We start from the raw sequence: 23,854 nt of genomic DNA, 5'->3' as shown, positions 1-23,854 counted from the left end.
GAATGTGCATTTTATAAGGTCTGTTGGGAAAATTACTCTTCAAAGAGATATCAAACAGCAAATTAGATGCAGTGCAATGCGACACACAAACATGCAGGGGGAAATGATTGGGGATGTGCCAGTGTCTTGGCTTCCCTCACATTATAATAGTTGTTTGTGGTAATTTATTACCTCAGCCTTCATTATCCCAACCAGCATAATTCAGGTCACTAGCATGGCTACATCTCATATTTAAAGTTTCCTCCACGGTGCCCTGAGTTAATTTGATATTTTCTTAAATGTTTTTCTTTGCATTGGTACAATTTACTCATTGGCTGCACAGATCAGCAGGGGGTTCAATGTCATAACTTCCTAGTATGACTTAAAGCTAACCTGCACTGCTAAAGATAGCCTGAAGCTCTTAAAGAAGAGGTGCATTGCGGCTAGAGGAGTTCTGACAATTGTGCAGGAATCAAAACTGACTTGGGAAGCAATGAAGAATGTAACCACATTGGAGCGAGTAGCTTCAATAGTTCAGATGCTGCAGGTCATTGGAGGTCTTGGTGAAGGAGGTGGAAAGTAGGAGAGGTATTCTGTACCACTGGAGGTCCTCCAGGCACACAGTCAAAATGCAGTAGGAGCAGCTAGCTGTGAAGGTCAATACCAAGAGTCAAGGATACTGGATGCAGTGCCGAACAAAGTTCAATGACCTCCCAAGAGTGGTCAAGGTCAGTGAATTCATCTTCAAATGCCATCTCCTAAAAATGTACCATTATCCTCAGATGCTGCACAAATCACCACATCCTCATTACTCACCTACCAACAATCTCTCTCAATCAGGACTCATACCTAACATTTATATGCTTCACCTCACCAGCACACACTTCGCATGCTGCAGACCTCACACCCACATCTTACAGGTTGCACACACTGTCAGCTATTCAACCATGACAACCACATCAGCCAAACAGATTGAACAAAATTCACTGACGCACCTCCCTCTCTCTTGCAGGACAAGGAGGTGCATAATCAGAGGCAGCAGGAGCTAGCCGGGGGAGGGGAGGGGGACAGGCATACCTGCATAGTCTAACCCCCATGCAGGAGACCGTGCTGGCCACTATTGGGATACTCTTTGCTGAGGCTCTGGCCAACGGCAGAGCTAAAACCTTAAAAAATGATTGTATCCTCATACCTAATCCTCCTCCTCACATCCTACCTCGTTTGATCACATTAACTCTTCTGATTTAAAAGCTTCAGATGATGTAAACATGCACCTCTTTCTTTCCCCTCCCTGCACCATAACTTTACTTTAGGGACGTTCTTCCTTTCAGATACCCAAGAGGTGGAATCTGACCAGGCAGTGGAGGAACACCAAGAAGAGAGTGATGATGAAGAGACAGCTCCTTCACTTGATCTCACACTCACTGCCATGAGCTAAGATACTGACACTGAACATACCTTAGAGGATAGATTAGAGGCCAATGTCCTTGCTGTTGTCTGTCAGCCAACCAACAAAGACTGCTTGTCACACATATCAAACTGGTGCAGTCTGCAGTTGGGCCTTCTGGGCCCAAAGCAGCTCGAGGTCATCCAGCAAAACCATCTGCAGTCTCCCCATTGAAAGTCAGTAGGCCGCCACCAGACATGCTGCAGCCAATGGGGTGGCACTGCTTAGGAGCACCAGGACAGGAAAAGGCACACAGAAAACAGATTAAAGGAATGCACCAGAGTGATAAGTTGACTTGCATATGCAAAATTGCATAATTTTATTTTTGTGTTTAGTTTGGAATATTTATGTTGTGGTGGCTTTTATTTTTGCATTGTGGCCAAGTGAGCACTGTGATAGTAATGTGTGGGACTGTATGCGATTGTGGAATTGGAGTTGTGGTTACTGATATCACACTCGGATGAATTCTTCACAGACAGCCTGGTCAGAAAGGGGCTTTGTAGGTTGCCTCCTCCTTTTCCCTTCTTCCTCTTCCACTTCATCCTTCTCCTCATGCTGCTGCTCCTCAGCTGCTCATCGTATAGCTGATGGCAAGGGTTGTTCCCTCGTGATGACGAGGTTATGCAGCATGCAGCAGACCAGCAGGAAACTTGACATGCGTCCTGCCGAGTACAGCAGGGCTGCTCCAGAGTGGTCCAGGCAGCGGATGCATTGCTTCAGCATGCCATTGTTCTTCTCTGTTGCATTTTGTGTAGCATCATGTCTTTCATTGTATGCATCCTGCACAAGTGTGCATGGATTGCACACCAGAGTCATCAACCATGTCATCAGCAGATAGCCGTTGTCATCAAGTAGCCATCCTTTGCTTTACCGTGGTGACTCAAATGCAGTTGGCACAACGAATTGTGGCAGAATGAAGGTCATCATGACTGCTGCCAGGATCATAGAAAATAGGAGCAGGAGTAGGCCATTTGGCCTGTTGAGCCTGCTCCGCCATTCAAACAGATCATGACTGATCATCTACCTCCAAGCCATTTTTCCCCACTATCCCCATATCCCTTGATGTCATTAGTATTCAGAAATCTATGGATTTCTGTACTGAACATGCTCAATGATTGAGCTTCCAAAGCCCTCTGCGGTAGAGAATTCCACATTCACCACCGGCTGAGTAAAGAAATTCCTCCTCATCTCAGTCTTAAATGGCTTACCCCTTATTCTGAGACTGTGTCCCCTTGTTCTAGACTCACCAGCCAGAGGAAATATCTTATCTACATCCACCCTGTCACGCCCTGTAAGAATTCGAAACTCTAGAGAATACAGGCCCAGTTTCTGCAATCTCTCCTCATAAGACAATCCCACTATCCCAGGGATTAGTCTGGTGAACCTCCATGACACTCCCTCTTTGACAAGTATATGCTTCCTTAGGGAAGGAGACCAAAACTGCACACAATACTCAAGGTGCAGTCTCATCAAAGCTTTATACAATTGAAGCAATACATCTTTACTCTTGTACTCAAATCCCCTTGCAATGATAGCCAACATACTATTTGCCTTCTTAAGTGCTTGCTGCACCGGCCTACTAGTTTTTAGTGATTCATGAACAAGGACACCCAGGTCTCTTTGAACGTCAACACTTCCCAATCTCTCACCATTTAAGAAATACTCTGCCTTTCTGTTTTTTTCTACCAAGTGGATCACTTCACACTTATTCACATTATATTCCATCTGCCATGTTCTTGTCCATTCACTTAGCCTGTCCAAATGCCCTTGAAGCCTCCTTGCATCCTCCTCACAACTTACATTCCGTCCTAGTTTTGTAACATCTGCAAATTTTGAAATATTACAATTGATCCCCACATCCAAATCATTTATATTGTGAACAGCTGTAGCCCTAACACTGATCCTTGTAGTACTTCACTAGTAACAGCCTGCTATCCTGAGAATGACCCATTTATTCCTACTCTCTCCTTTCTGTCTGTTAACCAATTCTCAATCTATTGCAGTATATTACCTCCAATGCCATGTGCTCTAACTCTGTTTACTAACTTACTGTGTGGGGCCTTATCAAAAGCCTTCTGAAAATCCAAATACACCACATCCACTGGTTCTCCTTTATCTATGCTATAAGTAACATCCTCAAAAAACTCAAACAGGTTTGTCAAACATGATTTCCCTTTCACAAATCCAGGTTGACTCTGCCCAATCATATTATTATTTTCCAAGTGTCCAGTAAAATCATCTTTTATAACAGATTCTAACATTTTCCCTACTACTGATGTCAAACTAACAGGTCTGTAGTTCTCCGTTTTCTCTCTCACTCGCTTCTTAAATAATGGGATTACATTTGTTATTTTCCAATCCCCAGTCAATAGATTTCCAGAATCTATAGAATTTTGAAAGGTAACCACCAATACATCCACTATTTCTATAGCCATCTCCTTCAATACTCTGGGATGTAGCTCATCTGGTCCAGGGGGCTTGTTAACTTTCAATCCAATTAATTTTTTGAGTACTATCTCTTTATTGATACTAATTACTTTCAGTTCCTCATTTTTACAAGTCCCTTGGTTCTCTAGTATTTCTGGCAGATTTTCTGTGTCTTCCTCCCTGAAGACAGACACAAAGTAATTGTTTAGTCTCTCCGCCATTTCCTCATTCTCCACCACAAACTGGATACTGGATATTGACCAAACATTGCCTATTTTCACAACCAGCTGGATATTAAGGGGGTGGACTCTCTTTCAATTCTGGAATAGGGCAGAGTTAACATGCAGTGCCCACAAGGCAATGTGCATGTAGTCAGTGGCAGCATGAGGAAGCCTGCTATCAAAGCGAAGCCGCATGCTCGCTCCGCTTGCTTGTTTCTGGAAAGACCAAATGAATGCCGATAAATAGAGAATATTTACAACAATATTGGGTGGCAAATTGTGAAATATTGCAAATATCGCCACCTGCAGTCTGGAAGGAGCCAGATGCATAAATGTTCATGGCCATGGTCACCTTCACGGCTACTGGCAATGCAGTCCTTGCCCTGCTCTGAGTTTGTACCTGTAGCTGCAGAAGGTGGCAGATTTCAGGCAGATGTCCTTACTGAAGCACAGAGGGCTCATACACTGTTCCTTCCTGAGGTTCAGATAGGAAAATTGCTCCCTGAAAACCCTGGACGAATATGACCTCCTGCTGAAAGCCCTACTCTCCTCCCTCCTCTTCTTCCCTCTTGCAGCAGCTTGCCCTGCTTTATGTGGCCTTTGCTCATGTTCCAACTTATGTTCTATTTCAACAAGAATGTCTACTAGTGCACCCAAGTCTGAGAGCAGGAGCCTTGAAGTGAGCAAAAAGTCCTTCAGCTCTTGCCACATCACACTCTGTAGACTTTTGCAACTTGAAAGCACAAAATACTTGTAGAATCGAAGCAACAGCCAGAAGAAATCAACCAGCAACTCACCTGCAAGTAGTTGATGATCTCTTTAAATGGAGCTGGTGAGAAGTCCTTTCTGCTGCGAGGTTAAGAGAGAGTACCATTTGCATCAAATCAGTGTTACACACTGATTGACATCACGATCTGCTTGCTCTGCATACTTCCAGTGAACGTTCACTGCGTGCACACACGGCCTTCCTCGCCAATATGGCATCCAGCGCAATTCATGCAAAGTGTGCGTGCAAGCTGTGGACGCCATTTTGGAGCTCGAAGGGCACATGTAGCAGTCAAAGAAAAGGCACCAAATTGTCCTATATGTTTTAATGCTAAAAATGCACAATATTGTAGAATAGAGATGAGAATAAATGCTTTTTTTTTTACATCCAAAACACCAGGAAACACTGCAAATGATTTATCCGAAAAGATATTAAATAAAGCAACATATTTCTTGAAAGGTTTTAAAGCCTAGAACTTGCATTGCTTAGTAACCCAAACTTTCTCCAGTCCTCACATGCAGGTTGTCGTTAAAGGTGCTATTAGAATCTATTAGAACTATTAGAACATTACAGCGCAGTACAGGCCCTTCGGCCCTCGATGTTGCGCCGACCTGTGAAACCATCTGACCAACACTATTCCATTTTCATCCATATGTCTATCCAATGACCACTTAAATGCCCTTAAAGTTGGAGAGTCTACTACTGTTGCAGGCAGGGCGTTCCACGCCCCTACTACTCTCTGAGTAAAGAAACTACCTCTAATATCTGTCCTATATCTATCACCCCTCAACTTAAAGCTATGTCCCCTCGTGTTTGCCATCACCATCCGAGGAAAAAGACTCTCACTATCCACCCTCTCTAACCCTCTGATTATCTTGTATGTCTCTATATAAATGCAAGTACTATATAAATGCAAGTTGTTTCTGTGCCACATCAACTCTAATACAATGAGATATAAGTTCCATGTTCAATATCTGAGTGACCTTGGAACTCATCATTATAGTTCAGGGTATTTACATTTCACCACCATGCCCGCCCAAAAATGGGCACTCCTGAATTTCTGGGCCGACATCTTCACAGTTGATCAGAAATGTTTCCAAAAAGAATGCACCATAACCTCTCCTTCCTCTTGTCCCTTTCTTGTAAGGCATGTATAATTCACTGTGCAAGCAAAATCTTTTCTTTTCCATAAGCCAAAAGTGAACATAAAGCTCCCTCAATGGCGTAATAGACAAATGCACAGTTACAGGAAGAAATAGTCCACATAGGTTCCAGATTTTATCCCTATGCTGTAGAGAATTAACTGGCCTCAATCAGCCAGCAGTATGTCTAACACAGTTGGTCTTTCACTCCAGGACTATATGGGAGGAAAAATATCAGCCAAGGTTTCCACATCTGATCACTGGCTCTTCCTGGAAACTGTGCATCCAGCAATGCATAGTGAGGACAAGACTGGCTTTGGCTGTGATACCCTGAAGGTAAAATAATCTGCCAGTATTCACTGCCCAGGTTCATTGGACAAGATACTGGAGGGCATCTGGCAATGTTGAAACCATATCCCAATAAAGAAAGTACTCAAAAATTGGTAGGATTTGTATCTGGGGACTGAAACCAGCCCTGATGTACTAAACCTTCAGTCATAAATCACAGCTTTAAGAATTTTATTGCCATTATGAGTTAGCTCAGCTACAGTGACTAAAACCAGAATAACAGTAGTCTCCACCAAATAGCCAGCGTTGCATTGCAAATCCACAATTTTATTTTATTTAAAAATTAAACAGAGTACAACTCATTTACATTTTATATTGAGTGTGGGAGCAAGAGATCAATTTTCTTTGAAATCTGCCAAAATAAAGAGCTTGGCTGGACAGATCCTTTATAAAAAGTTGAAGTTGTTAATAGTGGAAAATAAAACAGGTTTTGTGAGGATTCCCATTCTTCTGTAGTCAGGTTTTATTGAGCCATCTTTCCCCTTTCCTGCCTAAGAGTGGGTCAGATGCGGTTACTAAGATTAAGGCGTTGAATGATTATAACTGAAGAGCATTTGGACACTAAGGGCGCAATCTTATGCCCTTTGAAAAATTTCAGGCGTTGGGACTGTTTCTGGATCCCAACCCTGCAAAGGTCAGCAGGTGAGTTCCTGAGGTGGATGGTCCACTCAGAAGGCCCGCGGTAGTGGCTGGCCAACAGCCCCACTGGGGGAGGTGGGTGCTGCTGAGGCAGCTAGGGGACCTCGATGGCATCTCAACACGGAGGTGCTCTCTATGCATGATGAAAATTTAAAGATAAAGAATGCCCACAGCTGTCAGTGTCATCAGTGTGGAGGGGAAACTGCCAGAAGCCTGCCTCCAAGGAGCTGCCAGTCTCCACATTGCGGGGGACTGCTTTGACAGCAGGAAACAGCCGTCGCCTTTGGAAAATGACCCCTAAGTGGGGCCTTAATTTGGCTTAATTGGTTGCTTGCCTCTGTGAAGTTCCCAGCCCGCACCTGGGAAATTCCCCTGGAGGCAGGAAGGCATCAGGGAGCCATTCCAATGCAGTTTCCCCTTATTTTCCTAGTCCCCTCGACCACTGTCTCTAAACCTATCTCCATGGGCCCAGGAAGATTCAGCCCCAAAAGGCTAGAGATAGGGTTTCAACGTTTTCCAGACTTGGATGCTACTACAGGTGGCTATTAAGCAGACAATGGAGTGTCATTTTAAAGGAAAATGGAATGACATCTATAAAGATGAAGGGTAGGGAAGCAGAATGGAATTACAGTAGATAGCTACAGCTGAAGAGTTAGTACCAACACAAATGTAATTGGCTGAATGGCTTCCTTCTGTGCTATAAATTCTAGGGACTGAATTGCCACAGGGGTCTCCTGCTTGTCTGCAGTAACTTCAGGGAAGAGTCAGGGAAAGCCCATTTAAACAAAAAACGATCAGAGAAGTCCCCACAGAAATTCACCCCTGTGATTCTGTAACTCGCGGTTCAATTCTCTGTATATCTTCTTCCCACTGTGTATTATTAAACAGAGATTACATAACTTTTGGTAACATCCACAAGGTCATTGTGAAAGATAAGAAACAAAGTGATCCAAGTCTACTCCTCTAAGGGATCCCTATGTAGGAAAGGTAGAAAATATGGGCAAAAAAATTTATATCAGTGACTGAGATGAGGGGAGCATAGTAGCTAAATTTGCAGATGGCACGAAGATAGGAAAATAGGTTGCAGACCAATATTGATAGGTTGAGTGAGTGGGCAAAAATCTGGCAGATGGAGTATACTGTGGGAAAATGTGAAGTTGCTCACTTTGGCAGGAAGAATAAAAAAGCAGAATATTAGTTAAACGGAGAACGACTGCAGAATTCCGGGGTGCAGAGGGATCTGGGTGTTCTAGTGCATGAATCACAAAAAGTTAGTATGCAGGTACAGCAAGTAATAAAGACGCTAATGGAATGCTATCCTTTATTACGAGAGGAATTGAAAATAAAAATAGGGATCTGATGCTTCAGTTATACAGGGCATTGGTGAGACCACATCTCGAATTCTGTATGCAGTTTTGGTCTCCTTATTTAAGGAAGGATGTAAATGCATTGGAGGTGGTTCAGAGGAGGTTTACTAGATTAATACCTGGAATGAGCGGGTTGTCTTATGAGGAAAGGTTGGACAGCCTGGGCTTGTTTTCACTGGAGTTTAGAAGAGTGAGGGGAGACTTAACTGAAGTATATAAGATCCTGAATAGTCTTGACAAGGTGGATGTGGAAAGGATCTTTCCTCTTTTGGGTGAGTCCAGAACTAGGGAGCATTGTTTTAAAATTAGGGGTCGCCTTTTGAAGACAGAGATGAGGAGACATTTTTTCTCTCGGTGGGTTGTGTGACTTTGGAACTCTTGACCTCAGAAGGTGGTGGAAGCGGGGTTATTGAATATGTTTAAGGCGGAGGTAGGTAGATTCTTGTTCGGCATGGGAATCAAAGGTTATTGGGGGTAGATGGGAGTGTGGAATTTGAAACACAAACAGATCAGCCATGATCTTATTGAATGGTGGAGCAGGCTCGAGGGGCCGTATGGCCTACTTCTGCTCCTAATTCATAAAATTGATTTTTGCCTGTGTTGAATTTTCAGCTTACATTTTGTATTGATAGAAACAGCATGTAAGGGGTTAAAACTCAAGGCCACGTGACTTATTTCTCAAAATAAAAACCCTCAGCTCAGAAACCAGACAGGTTGGCTACATTGCACTTTATGGGTGAAAGCTGCTACAGAAATTCTCTGAGGTGCCTTAATTGTTTTAAGTGGTTCCTCCTTTGCATTCATCGCATGTTTCTTTGCCATTGCGAAAGATTAGTCATCTGGTCAATATTGATTAATAGAAATGCTGCCTTCTGTGTCTGGCTGTTGATCTAATGTAATTAAGAGAGGGGTGGTTGACTATTGTATTTTATTTCTGTATAACTTCAACGGGATTGGCATTATGTTGCTATAGGAAGCCTGTTTTACCAGGGAGAGCCATCATCAGTTTTGTCGCCAGACAACAGCTCTGTGTTTTAAGTTTATGTTGGTTTATCGGGGAAGCTAGGCCATATTGAAGTTACAGCAAACAAACTTTTGTTCTAGTATTAGCCACCAGACTAAGGAGGAGTGGGATAGGAGGGACCAGCTTATCTTAATCGTTGTCAGCAAATGTTGATATACTTACCATGCCCCAAAATGCTGCCTGTCAGTGCTGAGCAAAATGCTGAGAGCAGGTACGTGTTGCCAGATAAAGTACAAGCAGCCATCTTCTGGAACATCATGCTGATTTGAAGGCTCTGGTAATGTTGAGTGCTGCTGCATTAACTTGTGTTTACCTTTGAAAGAATCATCCTTTAGTTGGGATGTCGGGTGCATTTGAAAGCATCACAACACAATTATTAATCTCTGGAACTAAATTGGCAGCCAGCTTAGTTTCGCGTCTGGAAGCCAAGTAATCTTCTGGAATTGGCCAAAAAAACAGAAACATGGGCCAATAAAGGGAATAAAATCTGGATTATTCTTCTCTGACCCCTACAGGTGATTTCAACGAGTCTGGGAGTTCACATGGAGCAACTGTTATCTAAAAAAGCACTTACTATGCCAATAGAGAATCTACTACATCTTTGTGAAGTTGAAAAATTAGTGCAACTGAATGTTGGGAAAGAGGGCCTTGGGATGCCCAGTAGAACAGTGCAGAGTAACTTGTTACTGAATCCGAGAGCAATGGCGCACAGCAGTAAAACCAGATGTCAGAATTATCTATGAAATGTTCACCTCATCACTTGGGAATGTTAATGCCTAGTGGGAGATTTTTAAGTGGTGGTTAGAACCCAAGAGTTTTATTGACATGCAGTCAGAAGCTGAAGAAGCTCAAAGCTGAGAGTTGAAAATGTCCTGAAAGAATTTCAACACAACACTGAAGACAGCTGCAGGACAGCAGTCCAATACATCATGCACAATCCTCAATGCACAGAGCAAACCCATGCAACAGTATCTGTATGTTTAATGGCTTCATTTGGAATGTTAACTACACAATGTCAGAACTTAAGAGAAAAGTTTAAAGAGATATTAATAGGGCTAGACTACTTGACAACAAATTACAAAATTAAATGTAGATTTGTCAATGATGCACATGCTTTTTCTACTGTGCAGAGTAACATGATAGGCCCCCAAATAAATTATCCAAATAGTGTGATCTGTAAAACCACAACAAGGAATCAGTTATAAATTCCAATTTGTTCAGGCTTTGTGGGCAAGGAGAGGGGGCAACTGGTCTAGGATATAGGAATCACTGACAGGGTTACAGAGACTGTGCATAGAGATGCAAAAAAACTGCTGAAACACAGGAATACGACCAGCCCTGCAGCTACATTTATAGTGAGTAAATTCATTGACTCTTACTGCTCTGGTAAATGTCTTGACTCTCTGAAGGGCTCAGAGTCAGGCGTACATGGAGTATGTGGCTTACAAAACATTGAGAAAACCCAACGGAAGCATCAGGCTAATGCATGTGAATCATGGAAAGCCATTATCTTAAACTCCTTTGGACTGGCGGAATGGACAGTTCACAGATGCATCTGAGGTTGTCATTAGCAAACATACCTATTTCAATTATGTTTGAGTAAAAAAACCCAACAAAAATGTTTTTTTCCTCTTTCCACATGTGTGTTGAAGAATCTTATTAACAGATTACATGTGTGCACTTAATAGGCCCATTAACAGAGTTCAGGTATACCCAGGTGTCTCCCATTAACAGGTTGTACCTTTGTCCAAATTTTATAGACTGCTAATTTTGTCAGGCTCTCATTTTTTTGGGAGTTAACAATCAACTATGGGCCTGCAGTACCTCAAAATCTACAAAACATTCTCGCATCACGATGCAAAGGTGGCTGGCATTGAAGCTTTAGAGGAGTTTTTGGAACAGGCTGATCCAGTCACACAGCTGCCCAGAAAATACTGATGCAGCAAGCCCTTCAAAGGTAAGCTCCGAAAGTACAATTTTTCTCGATTGATTCGCAGTCTTTCTTGATTAGAGGTGGAACTTGGATTTGTTCAGTGAGGGGGCAACAAAGATTGACTTTAGAAAAGCCTCAGCCTGCCTCTTTTTATAATACTCCAAAAAGCCTCCTGGGAAATTACATTCGTACAACCGTTTGTCAAGAAAGTGCTTCTTCCTCTATTTTGTATGTGGATAATTTGAATGGAGCCAACAAAAGAAAGGTTACAAAGGAAATGCCATCCATATCTGGTCTGGCTTACATGTGACTCCAGAACCACAGCAATGTGGTTGACTCTTAAATGCCCTCTGAAATGGCCAAGCAAGTCACTCAGCTGAAGGGCAATTAGGGATGGGCAATAAATGCTGGCATAGCCAGCAATGCCCACATCCCACAAATGAATGAAAAAAACATTCACTTAAGCTTTGTTTGTGAAAGAAGCTAGAGCAAGTGAAGTTATTTTGTATTCAGACCGCTTGTTGTTATGAGGGAAATATTTTTTTAATAGTTTAGATTCCTAAAAGGGATTGTAATTTAGAAAAAAAATTGCAAGGCCTGACTAACAAGATGGTGGACACTTAAACTCCACAAGAGTCAGTGGTGGAAAGCTGACATTTGCTGAAGCCTTTGTAGAATCTTGGGTCTTAAACAGTGGCTCCTGAGATCTGTCAGTACTGATTCAATTGTACTATATCTCAGCTCAACCAAACATAGACTGCTCACCTGGAGTAGTTAATCCTTTGACTCAAAATGCTGGTGTAGATCAGTTCAGCTGAATGGCATGATCCTGTGCTGTAGAATCTCTATGCAAAGATACTTGTGCTGTTTTGCACCAAAGAATTTTTCTGTTGCAAAATTCTATTTGTAATTTTTCTTCCCTTGCTGCTTCTCCATTTCTCTTTACAAGCAGCCGGTTTTGTCACTGGTTCTCATACTTAACAAGTAGGCAGGTCCACGCATTCCATTCCCAAGACTTTGGCACCATGCAGTGGGTTTTCCATGGAGCAGGACAGTTTTTTTGATTTGGTGTGATTCACAGCTTTGCACTTAATTTGAGAAATGATAACACATTTGACCTCCATTAGTTTATTGTTTCAGTGGCAACTCTTGTAAACTTCTCCCTATCCTCACAGTAAAAGAATTTGGCAAACATTTGCTGTTAGTTTATAACTAAATGTATGTGGGTAATATACATGGTGTAAATGGAATGAAAAAGCTCGTGAGAATTGCACTCAACCACAACACCAACTGGTATTGATCGCCTAAGGGGGTCAGAAATGAATTTTCCAAAGTCTTTTTCCTTTATTTTTCTCTGTTGTTTTGCCTCTCCCAGGAGATTCCAAGGTTGATGGTGAGTCAGGGGAAGGAAGTATCTAATCATGATGCACCAATTGATTTGGAGCTTTTAGTTTTAGTTCTTTTGAAATCATTATATCACTGATTGTGACACTGATTGTAGCTATATGTTTGCCAAATATCAAATCCCTTTAAAAAGGTCATGGTTCTAAAAGGAAATGTAACTACTTATATTTTATTTGTTTAAATTTATACTTCTCAGATTTTGCCCCCTTCCACATTAAGTCCTTTTCCGTTAGCTTCCACTGTGTCACAGAACTGTATTTATTTTTCTCCTCTGATTAAAACAGTGTGCCTTTAAGACTCTGTTAAAAACAGTGTACCTTTAAGACAGAGAGAGAAGTTTTAGATTTCTGAGAACAGTGTGTCACAGCTGCACTTGTTACCTAGGCATATATGAACCCAACATAGATATTTAGGTCGAGTAATTACAAGCACAGGTAGCCTTTTACCTATGTGATTATTTATGACTTCTTGTCATCCTCTCTGGCACTAAAAATTAACCTTTGTAAGTTTGGAATCTCATTCCTTTGCATTGTGAATTATTTTAGGTGACTTTAAAAATGTTTTATTTAACTTTTCCTTTCTGTCTCTTTTTCTCTCTCCCACTTGATCCACTCTTTCTTTGTCTCTCTTTTTCTCTTTCTGTACCTGATTTGACACTGAATTCACCCACTCGAAGTCGGCCTCCTTCTCAGCCCTTCCACTGTTTATTTCCCAATCCTTGAATCAGATTGGTTAAGGTCCCAGAAGCCTTTTATTTTACCTCATTGCGCTGTTATCAGATTGCACTTTCAGCAAGTTAGTGGGCAAAAATTTTCAAGCCGCAGGTTTCAGGAGCAAGTCTAATTAACGACAGACGCTGCTAAATGCCCTGCTACAGGAAAGTGTGGCCCATAAATTTTGGTTTGGAATAAAATATACCTGTTCTTTGGAATCAGAAGCAACAAAGAGAACTCAATTAATTTTTTAAATAAAGGTTAATAAAACAACCCTTTATACACAAGATTAACAGACCTCATAAAAAAAAGCTCTGCTTACATCCAGCTTTGGCTAAGCACTAATAGGCAGCCAGGGTTGAAGTATATGGTACTATGTAGATCTATAAAAGTTGGTGGTTGGATCCACAATTTGAAAGTTAAATATTGAAGTTGATTCAAATTGAAAAACTTCAAAGGCTCAGAATAAATTGCATTTTTTTTAACCATGAATTAATATTCTGTGTAATTTTAAGATTTAGCTGACAGTTCTCTTGTTTTTTTTTACAACATTCATTATCTTACCTTTAACCAAGATTTCTCAAAACACAGCACCAATATAAATAACTTATATTAGAAGGAACTGTTCACTTGTTCCGGTCTGTGAAGTCTTTTTTTATATTTTCCAAATATTCAGCCACAAAAGAGGAGATGATAACTTGTAAGTTAAGTTTTCCATGTGCTGTATGCTGCCTGTGTCACATTTGCTTGGAACAGTTTTTCCATCACATGTTGTTGAAAACATCAAGACATCAAAACATCAAAAGAATCAAGACCAGAAGCTTCTCCTTTGTCTCAAAACATAGTGTTGTGGAGAAACTGTTTTCTGTTTGTGCTCTTTGAGTGTGACTCACTGTTTCATTAACAGTGGCACTTTTTAAAGGCTATTTCCCCAATTGGCCACTAATTGCGAGAAACAGTGCCCACAGGGAGCACTGGTCTGTAAATAACAGACCCACAGCCCTTCATTTTCCAATCTAACGGGGAAATCAGCCCAATAATTCCTTGAGGAAGGGAATCCTCAAGACCTAAAGTGACATGTTAAAGAGGTTTCCCATTCTGGATTCTGGGATTAGGTGTCACACTAGCATCAGTTGTATTAGCTTATCTGTTTTTCCTGCCACCTTGCCTAAAGCTTGTGCAGTCTAACGGGTATCCAGGGCAGATATTAAACATTCCCTTTTATCTGAGGTATTTTATTTCCAAGCCACAAACCAAAACTCCATCCGCTGTGTTAAGCCCATTCACAAAAATCTCAAATTGGCCTGTTCTCAAATGTGATTGTAAACGGCTTTGTAATTAAATATTATGATGTATGCATTGCACAGAAGTGCGCCATTAACAAGACCTAAGTATGTGTGATTCTGTCATGCTTTGCCACTCTTTCTGTTTAACTGGTGAGCTGAAAAGATGCACTCCCCTGTTGGTTTTTGGATCTCTGCCATGATAGTCTTGGCAGTTAATGCAACTGTACAAATATGCCCCTGGCACCATGCACAATACATTGCACAAACCTACCAGCCTGTAACACATTAGAGTGGGTTTATTTTATGCATTGATTACCAAATTAATTAGTAGTGTCTTACAAGTCTGCAGCATGCCATTCTGTTCAATGTCCATCAAGCCATTTCAGCCATACAAAGAACGTGCGTAGTTTTGGTGTCCATATCTAAGGAACGATATACTTGCCTAGGAGGCAGTACAGTGAAGGTTCACTAGATTAGTTCCTGGGATGAAAGGGTTGTCCTATGATAAGAGGCTGAGTAAATTGGGCCTATAATCTTTGGAGTTTAGAAGTATGATGAAAGTTCATCACATGAAATGTTAACTCTGTTCTCTCTCCACAAATGCTGCCAGACCTGCTGAGTATTTCCAGCACTTTCTGTTTTTAGTTCAGATTTCCAGCATCTGCAGTATTTTGCTTTTATAACCCTAAGCTGATGACCATTAATGTTTTGATTAGGAAAAGAAGCCTGTACATTTCTAAAATGTACACTGTTTGAAGTGGTTGTTTTGCAAATAATTAGACCACATGACAGATAGCCAGCTCTGTGGTATAAACATAAACAATCTTCTCCTACTGCTTCCATGTCCAGAATGAAAATAAAAGTTAACACTAAAACTTGTATCAGATCCTTTGGAATATAGTCGTAAAGTGTTACGTCCCAGAAACAGACCATTTTGAGTTCATTTACTTCATCAACCTTTAGAGAAAAAAATCTTGCCATCTTTTTATTCTGGAACTGCTACAATGGGCAGTATTATGTGGATTCATGGATGAATTTGTCTAGGTACTTTGCTAAAATTTTTAGAACCTATGTAACTATGTCAATATTAATAGTCATGTATATTGAAGAATTAAGATAGCAGTTTCTAAAATCCATGTTGACACAGGCATTCAATTTTTACAAGTGCAAGTTTGTTTATTCTTTAATTTAACATTGGCATTCACCCAAAAGCTCTCAAATTATACCATGAGATAGAATCATACGGCACAGAAGGAGGCCAATTGGCCCATCATGCCTCTGCTGGTTCTTTGAAAGAGCTATCAGTTGGTCCCATTCCCCTGCTCTTTATGCATAGCTCTGCACATTTTCCCTTTACATGTATTTATCCAATTCCCTTTTGAAAATTACTGTTGAATCTGCTTCCACCACCCCTTAAGGCAGTCAATTTCAGATCTTAACAAATAGTTTAAAAAAAAACTTCTCATTGCCCCCTTGTTCCTTTTCACAATTATCTTAAATCTGTATGTCCTCTGGTTACTGACCCTCCTACCAGTGGAAACAGCGGCCGGGGTTTTTCCCTCAGCGGACAGGAGGCGTCCACCGACTGAAAAGTCAGTGGCGAACCCGCTTCCGCCTGGCCTGGGGATCCGATCCGCATTTTGCAGTTCCCCGGCCTTTACTTGTTCTGAGGCAGAATTTCCACCCGCTTGAGGCAGGAAGTCCCGCCTTATGGAGCTGCCGGTCAATCAACGGGCCAGCAGCTTTTAATCCCAGCAGTGCCATCGGGAATGGTGGCCACTGCTGGACGGCAGCCCAGCCTCAAGAAGAAGATGTCAGGGAGCCCCGAAACCAAGATAAGTTTTTGTTGCCTCGCCGGGGGTGAATGGTCGGGCCCCGGTGAGGCAAGGGTGGTCGATTGGGGGGACGGGGGGCGTGTTGGGGATGGTTGGGGCAGCAGGGGTGGAACTCTGTCGGGCACAGGGTGCCCGATCATGAGGGACCCCCAGGCCGTCAGAGAGCCGCTTGCTTTTGTCAAGCAGCTTCTCTCGGGCCTGGGCCATTCGACTAGCCACGGGTAAAATCCCCGTGGCAGTGGGCAGAGGCCCTTAGGTGGCTGTTAAGTGGCCACTTAAGGGCATTGATTGGCCTGGGGTAGGCAGGCTGTTTTCCGCCGCCACCCTGCATAAAGTGGCAGCGGGAATGGGTCAGGAAGGGCCCCCCGAGCCACCAGCTCCATTTTACGTTCCCCCCCCCAACCCCCGCCATCTGCCTGCTCTTTGGGGGTGGGGGGGGGGGGGGGGGTCGTAAAATTCCAACTCGTGTCTTCCTATCTACCCTTTCAAAATCCTTCCTATTATGAACACTTAATGGGCTGATCCAAAATTCCTGTTTCTGCTGTTTTAATAGCAAGGTCAACCCGTTTAAAATAAGCTTAGTTGCCAGAATTATCTGCTCTGTAATTACCTGGATACATTGATCATGTAGATTTTCTGTCTAAATCATGACACTGAACATATTGATCCAGATCATTTTATCAAACCATTACTATTCCTTGCAATTCAAAATAACAATATTACTGGCTTACTCTGCATCTCAGAAGTCCACTCCTTTGCAATCTTGTCAGTGAACATCAAAACATGCTGAAACAAAATAAGAGCTAATCCAAAGTGTAACCTATTTAAATTCTTAATTTTAAACTCAAATTTTAACAGCACAGTCAACTCTGAATGTTCATCAGTTCATGGCCCAAATTGTTGTCTTACTTAGGATGTAGAAACTAAAGTTTAAACTTTCTGATAGTACAGTTAGAAAAGTAATATAACTAAAAGTATTGCCCATATTTTACTGTAGCAGGGTAATGAACGGCGCCTGCCGTTAGACTTGCCCTTGTGTTTTCAATCTCAATGAAATTTTGCACTGTAAATTGATGAAAATTTGAGCTGATAATGTTGCAATAAGGGAAACAGGTCATCTGGGATCTGGATGAACATGGCATGCAACTGTGTATGCCCTTAACCAATCAGATTGAAAGATGGTGAAATTAACAGTGCAAGGACTGACAGGAAGTGTAAATTAGAGTGGGTGAATTCAGTGCCATATGAGATACAGAGGTGGTAAAAAGAGAGGGGAAAAAAGATTGGAGTAAGAAAGAGAGATAAAGGAGACAAAAGGAAAAGGAGAAGGAAAAAAACTCTTATTTTAAATTTTACATTTTCAAAATATCCAACACTTAAAACCTGAAGGAATAAGGCTTCACACTTGTAATAGTTAATTTTCAGTACCAGAGAGTTTAATTGGCAGTAATCAACACTTAGCACATTGTTAAAAGAATATTTCCAGCTAATCCAGGCTTAATTAAATATTTGTTGACCTTAAGTGGCTCCAAAACAGACTCCTTGCATCAGTTCAGACCAGCTGTAACTTTCTGTGGTGAGTTTAGTTCATATCTACTGTGCATGTACAGCAAACTTGTGCCACTCAGTGTATTTCAATGGTGAGTCAGACAGTGAGATGCTGTTTTCAACAAACTAACAACAGTGCATCTCTAATAGCAACTTTTGGGTTTCCACGCTTAACCATGCATCTGCCCTCACCTGAAATTGCTGTAGGATTTGCAGGTAAATAATGGTGACACCATTAGCCTCACTGTTGTTTTGACAAAAAAAAACTGTGGACTATTCGAGCTTTCTGGCTTTGATTGGCATTGATTGACTTAATACTTCTGCAGTGAGCTGTTGGTGGGGATAATAAACAGAGTCTGGAACCTGTGTCCTCCTTCATACTCTATCAGTATCAACCCTCATCCAAGTGGGAAAATATCTGTAGACTAAGAATGGAAACCTATAATAAGCATTTAAACACCACTTGTGCATTTTTAACTGCCTATCACTTCAACAACAGGAGGGTTGGCACACAAAAATTGTCAACAAAAAGTTCATACATTGGCCCCCTAAAGCTGACTCAATTTTTGAGCAGGCCTCAAAACGGGGGGTCATTGCTTCCACCCAGCCTGAGCGACCAAACCAGTGGTCCTTAAAGGGACCACTACAGACCACTTGCTAAACAACATGGCTAAGGTTTTCTAAATGATTTTTGTGGGACATTTGCAGCTTACTGATATTATAGATTAGAGCTGACCATGAAAGAAGTATGGGCCTTCCATTGGCGCCATCAGGTGGGGGTCAGTGGATGCCATGCCATCCAGGCCGAAGCTGAAAATCACCTCACCCCATCACCGACACCCCCCTCCCTCCACGCACATATATATATATATAAAAATACACACACAGATCTTTTCCTTCAGTTTTTGAATCAAGTAAAAATGAAAACCTAAAATAAAAATCCATTAAGAGATTGGTCATTCAGCAGTTAACAGCAGCAGCAACTGCTGTGCTAAGTCATCTGAGGTCAATGAGCGAGTAAAAAAAAATTTAAAAAAATGTGGCCAGGGAGGAATATTAGCTTCACAGAAAGAATGTCTGCCTTTGAATATAGCAGATCCAGGTCAGATCGTAAGCTGGCTTTTATAGACTAACGTTGAACAATTCTTTCAGCAATGGCAGTAGAAACTGAATTTAAAAACATTTTTACTATCTCATAGCTGTAATGACTTCACTGAAGTTCTTTTGACTTGGCCAGAACAGTGCTTTGCGCAGTAATACTGAGACAGCAATGTGGAGTGAGCGGAGCAGACAACTTAAGGGGGAAGAACACATCCATTATGATTCATGGTGTTCTTGATGATAATTCAGTGCAATAAGGGACTTCTTGATTGAAAAACTAGTGGTATAACTTTCAGTAGAACTAAATGCTACAGTTAGCAAAATCTGCATTCTAAATATAATTACTCCTACACTTTTTAATGGACAGTTTCATTTGCAAAAACTGTGCAGTCAGATTTCACAAGGCTGTATTTTCATTATTTAATTACTACTTGCATGTTTTTTTTCCTGCCAAGTTTTCATAATAAATTGTACCCCACATTTTATGCAATATACTTCCTGTATAGGTTTCAACAAATACATTTGTAAGTTTGGAAAGAAAATCTCCCCAATGGCTCCTCTGTCCATTTTCTCAATTAAAGTGATTGTTGCATTGCATCAGTAGCATTATTCAGTGGGAGCTGAAACCAACATGTTATATATTGATGAAAATAGAGCTGCTGCACGCTGCCATTTCACTTTAGGCTAGCCTCAGGATCCAGTAATAGTACAAGATCATCATCCATGTACATACCCTCCTACGGCATCACTATACTGTTTAAAGTAACCCCAACTTACTGGTTACTCTTTAACTATGTTAGTGTGAGCTCCAAAAGGGATGAATAGTAAAACATCTGCCATCTTGCTTCATCATGGAGTGGGGGAGGTGGTGGTGGGGTAGTGACTTACATTTTGAAAGTGCTTACTGGAGCATTAAATGTTCTGAGAATGGTTGTTGAATGGCTGTTTTGCATGAACTTGAAAACAGTTGACTAGAAATTAGGTCACGCTGTGCTCATTTTACAGACGTAAAACAGGTGCTTAAAGTCCAGTACCCTGCTCACCATATTGGATCAGTCTCCTCTGTAGGTGTCCAAATTGCATGTTGGAAGTATTAAAAGACATTGTAATATTTAATTAAGGCTCCTATGCTTGTTGTGGGAATCTTTGATGAAATTGGCCTGGCTTAGCGCCTGACTCACTACATGCTCAATTTCCTCAGCAACTCTTGGAATTAACAGGCAGGTAGGACACTTCAGTAGCACTATTTAAAGGGTCCACCAATCCACACAGGTTAGTTACTTTCTTGTCCTTTTCGGCTGCTTCTTGTTGTCTGGGTCTTTCTTGTCTATTCTGTGCCTTCTACAACAGATTTATGACTTCTGCTAACAGTGTTTTGATGGCTAAATTGCTTTTGTCTACCTTCAAAACAGCTTTATTGCAGTCATGAGTTGTCTGATAGATTTGCCTTTAGGGATTGGAGGATGAGGGGAGCAGCTATAAAGACAGGCAGGAGCGGAAGCAGCTGGGAGGTGGAGGGCACTGTGCAGGAGGCCAAACCCACAGTGGATCTTCAGGGGGCCCTTCTCATACCCCAACCTGAAAAGCAGCAATGTGCCAGGTGCCTTCACTTCACCAAGGTTTTTTTTTAATTTCCAAAATATACTTTATTCATAAAAATCTGTAAAAAAAAATACATGACAAAACAGTTCTAAACAGCACCAAGTCAAAAATTACAAACAGTGCAAAGAAGGTCAGTTTCCTTCAATGCAGGAGTGAGTTGCCTCACAACCCTTCCATTTCATTTTTCATGCCATATACATTTTACGAAAATTTTCCCGATACAGTTCGAGGGGTTTTCCATGGATCCAGCCCCTCCGTTCAGCTTGGTGGGGGGACCGTACACAGTAGTCTTTCCCCATTGAGCCTTTGCAGTGGCTGCCCCAAGCTTTAGTGCGTCCCTCAGCACGTAGTCCTGGACCTTGGAATGTGCCAGTCTGCAACATTCGGTCGTGGACAACTCTGCGCTGGAAGACCAGCAAGTTTTGGGCAGACCAAAGGGCGTCTTTCACCGAATTGATAGTCCTCCAGCAGCAGTTGATGTTTATCTCGGTGTGCGTCCCTGGGAACAGTCCATAGAGCACATACTTCTGTGTTACAGAGCTGCTTGGGATGAACCTCGACAAAAACCACTGCATCTCTTTCCACACCTGTTTTGCAAAGACACATTCCAGAAGGAGGTGGGCAACCATCTCTTCCCCACCACAGCCACCACGAGGGCATTGTGCGGAGGGGGTGAGACTTCGGGTGTGCAGGAAGGATCTGACGGGGAGGGCTCTTCTCACCACCAGCCAAGCTACATCATGGTACTTGTTTGAAAGTTCTGGTGATAAGGCATTCCGCCAAATGACTTTGACGGTCTGCTCGGGGAACCATCCGACAGGATCCACCGTCTCCTTTTCCTGTAGGGCCTTGAGGACATTCCATGCAGACCACTGCCTGATGGATCGGTGGTCAAAGGTGTTTTTCCGCAGAAACTGCTCCATGAAGGAGAGGTGGTATGGCACAGTCCAACTGGATGGAGCTTTCCGTGGCAATGTGACCAGGCCCATCCTTCGCAACACCGGGGACAGATAGAACCTCAGCATGTAGTGACACTTGGAGTTTGCGTACTGGAGGTCTACACACAGCTTGATGCAGCCGCACACGAAGGTAGTCATCAGGATGAGGGCAACGTTGGGTACATTTTTCCCACCCTTATCCAGAGGTTTGAACATCGTTTCCCTCCGGACCCGGTCCATTTTGGATCCCCAGATGAAGCGGAAAATGGCTCGGGTGACCGCCACAGCGCAGGAGTGGGGTATCGGCCAGACCTGCGCCACGTACAGCAACAACATGAGCGCCTCGCACCTGATGACCAGGTTCTTACTCATAATGGAGAAAGACCGCTGCTCCCACATGCTCAGCTTGTGTTGTACCTTGGCTACTTGCTCCTCCCAGGTTTTGGTGCACGCCCCAGCCCTTCCGAACCATATCCCCAGCACCTTCAGGTAGTCTGACCTGACGGTGAAGGGGACAAAGAATCGGTCAGCCCAGTTCCCAAAGAACATGGCCTCGCTCTTGCCGTGGTTAACTTTGGCTCCCGAGGCCAGTTTGAACTGGTCGCAGATGCTCATCAGTCTGCGCACAGACAGCAGATCCGAGCTGAAGACGGCGATGTCGTCCATGTACAGGGAGGTTTTAACCTGAGTGCCTCCACTGCCTGGGATTGTCACCCCTCTTATGCTCACATCCTTCCTCATAGACTCAGCAAAGGGTTCAATACAGCAAACAAACAAGACCAGGGAGAGAGGACAGCCCTGTCTGACTCCAAATTGGATCGGGAAACTTTCCGATTCCCACCCATTGATTGAGACTGCGCTACTGATGTTTGTGTAGAGCAGTTTGATCCAATTGCAGATTCCCTCCCCAAACCCCATTTTGGAAAGCACGTCCATCATGTAGCTGTGCGATATCCTGTCAAAAGCCTTCTCCTGGTCCAGGCTGATGAGGCAGGTGTCCACCCTCCTGTCCCGTACATAGGCGATCATATCCCTGAGTGGCACGAGACTATCAGAGATCTTCCTGCCGGGTATAGTACAGGTCTGATCAGGGAGGATCACCAACTCCAGAGCAGACTTGACTCGACTGGCTATGACTTTGGACAGAATCTTGTAGTCAACATTAAGCAGTGAGATGGGCCGCCAATTTCTGATTTCTGCCCTCTCCCCCTTCCGCTTGTAGATGAGGGTGATGATGCCTTTCCTCATGGATTCTGGTATGTTGCCGGCCAGGAGCATACTCTCTTATACTTCCAGCAGGTCTGGGCCGACCCAGCCCCACAGGGCCGAATACAACTCAACTGGTACGCCATCACTTCTGGGAGTTTTACTCATCTCGAAGGACTCGACGGCCTTTGTCAGCTCATCCAGAGTTAGCGTCTTGTCCAGTCTCTCCCTCCTGCTGTCATCTAAGACCTCTGTGATAGATGACAGGAAGGACTGGGAGGCTCTGCTGTCTGTGGGCTTCGCTTCATACAGCCTAGCATAAAAGGATTTGCTGATCCTTAGTATGTCGGACGGCGAAAACGTTACCGAGCCATCCTCTTCCTTCGGGCTGCTGATAACAGAGCTCTCAGCTGATGACATTTGCATAATTTAATCTGTTGGCATTGAACGTTATCTTTTCTTCTATACCTATTTATCCACAAGTCTCATGTAAAGCACTTTATCAAATGCCTTCTGAAATTCTAGATAAGTGATATCCAAAACATTACCTCCATCCATCAGTTCGGCTACATCTTCAAAGAACTTTGCTACTGATTTGTGATAGGCCTGTCCTACTTTTCACAAGCTGTGTTGGCTTGAATTGTTGCCTTTGTTCTTCTGGAATGTGCTTGAATTCATCCCTTTACAATACTCTGTCCAGTTTCTTACTATCGATGCCAAGCTGACAAGTCTGTAATTCTGAGAATCAGATTTCTGATCTTTTTAAAATTTGAACAAGGTTTCCTATTTTCCTACACTTCGACTACACTTCTTCACACCCTACCTCCTGTAAGGACTCCATTCCATTCTCCCAGTTTCTCCGTCTTCGACGCATCTGCTCTGATGATGCTACCTTTCATGACGGTGCTTCTGGTATGACCTCCTTTTT

The 23,854-nt window shown here is 42.6% G+C and overlaps 1 protein-coding gene across 10 annotated transcripts in view; it reads left to right on the top strand.

Annotated features, from left to right (window-relative positions):
• The window catches only part of LOC137347765 (astrotactin-2-like), a 1,864,757-nt gene that overhangs the window by 1,825,990 nt on the left and 14,913 nt on the right, over positions 1-23,854 (top strand). The window contains exon 23 of one of the 10 annotated variants that reach the window (XM_068012694.1): positions 6,196-6,318. The exons of the other annotated variants lie outside the window; for them this stretch is intronic. Coding sequence (XP_067868795.1) covers positions 6,196-6,316 — 121 coding nt within the window. The 3' untranslated portion in view covers positions 6,317-6,318. The remainder of the gene's footprint in view (positions 1-6,195; positions 6,319-23,854) is intronic. 10 annotated transcript variants of the gene reach the window in all.

This window comes from Heterodontus francisci, chromosome 32, assembly GCF_036365525.1.
Source record: "Heterodontus francisci isolate sHetFra1 chromosome 32, sHetFra1.hap1, whole genome shotgun sequence".
In the NCBI taxonomy this organism is placed as follows: Eukaryota; Metazoa; Chordata; class Chondrichthyes; order Heterodontiformes; family Heterodontidae; genus Heterodontus; species Heterodontus francisci.
The sequence above is the reverse complement of the archived record's forward strand: the minus strand, read 5'-3'. Positions and strand labels throughout refer to the sequence as shown.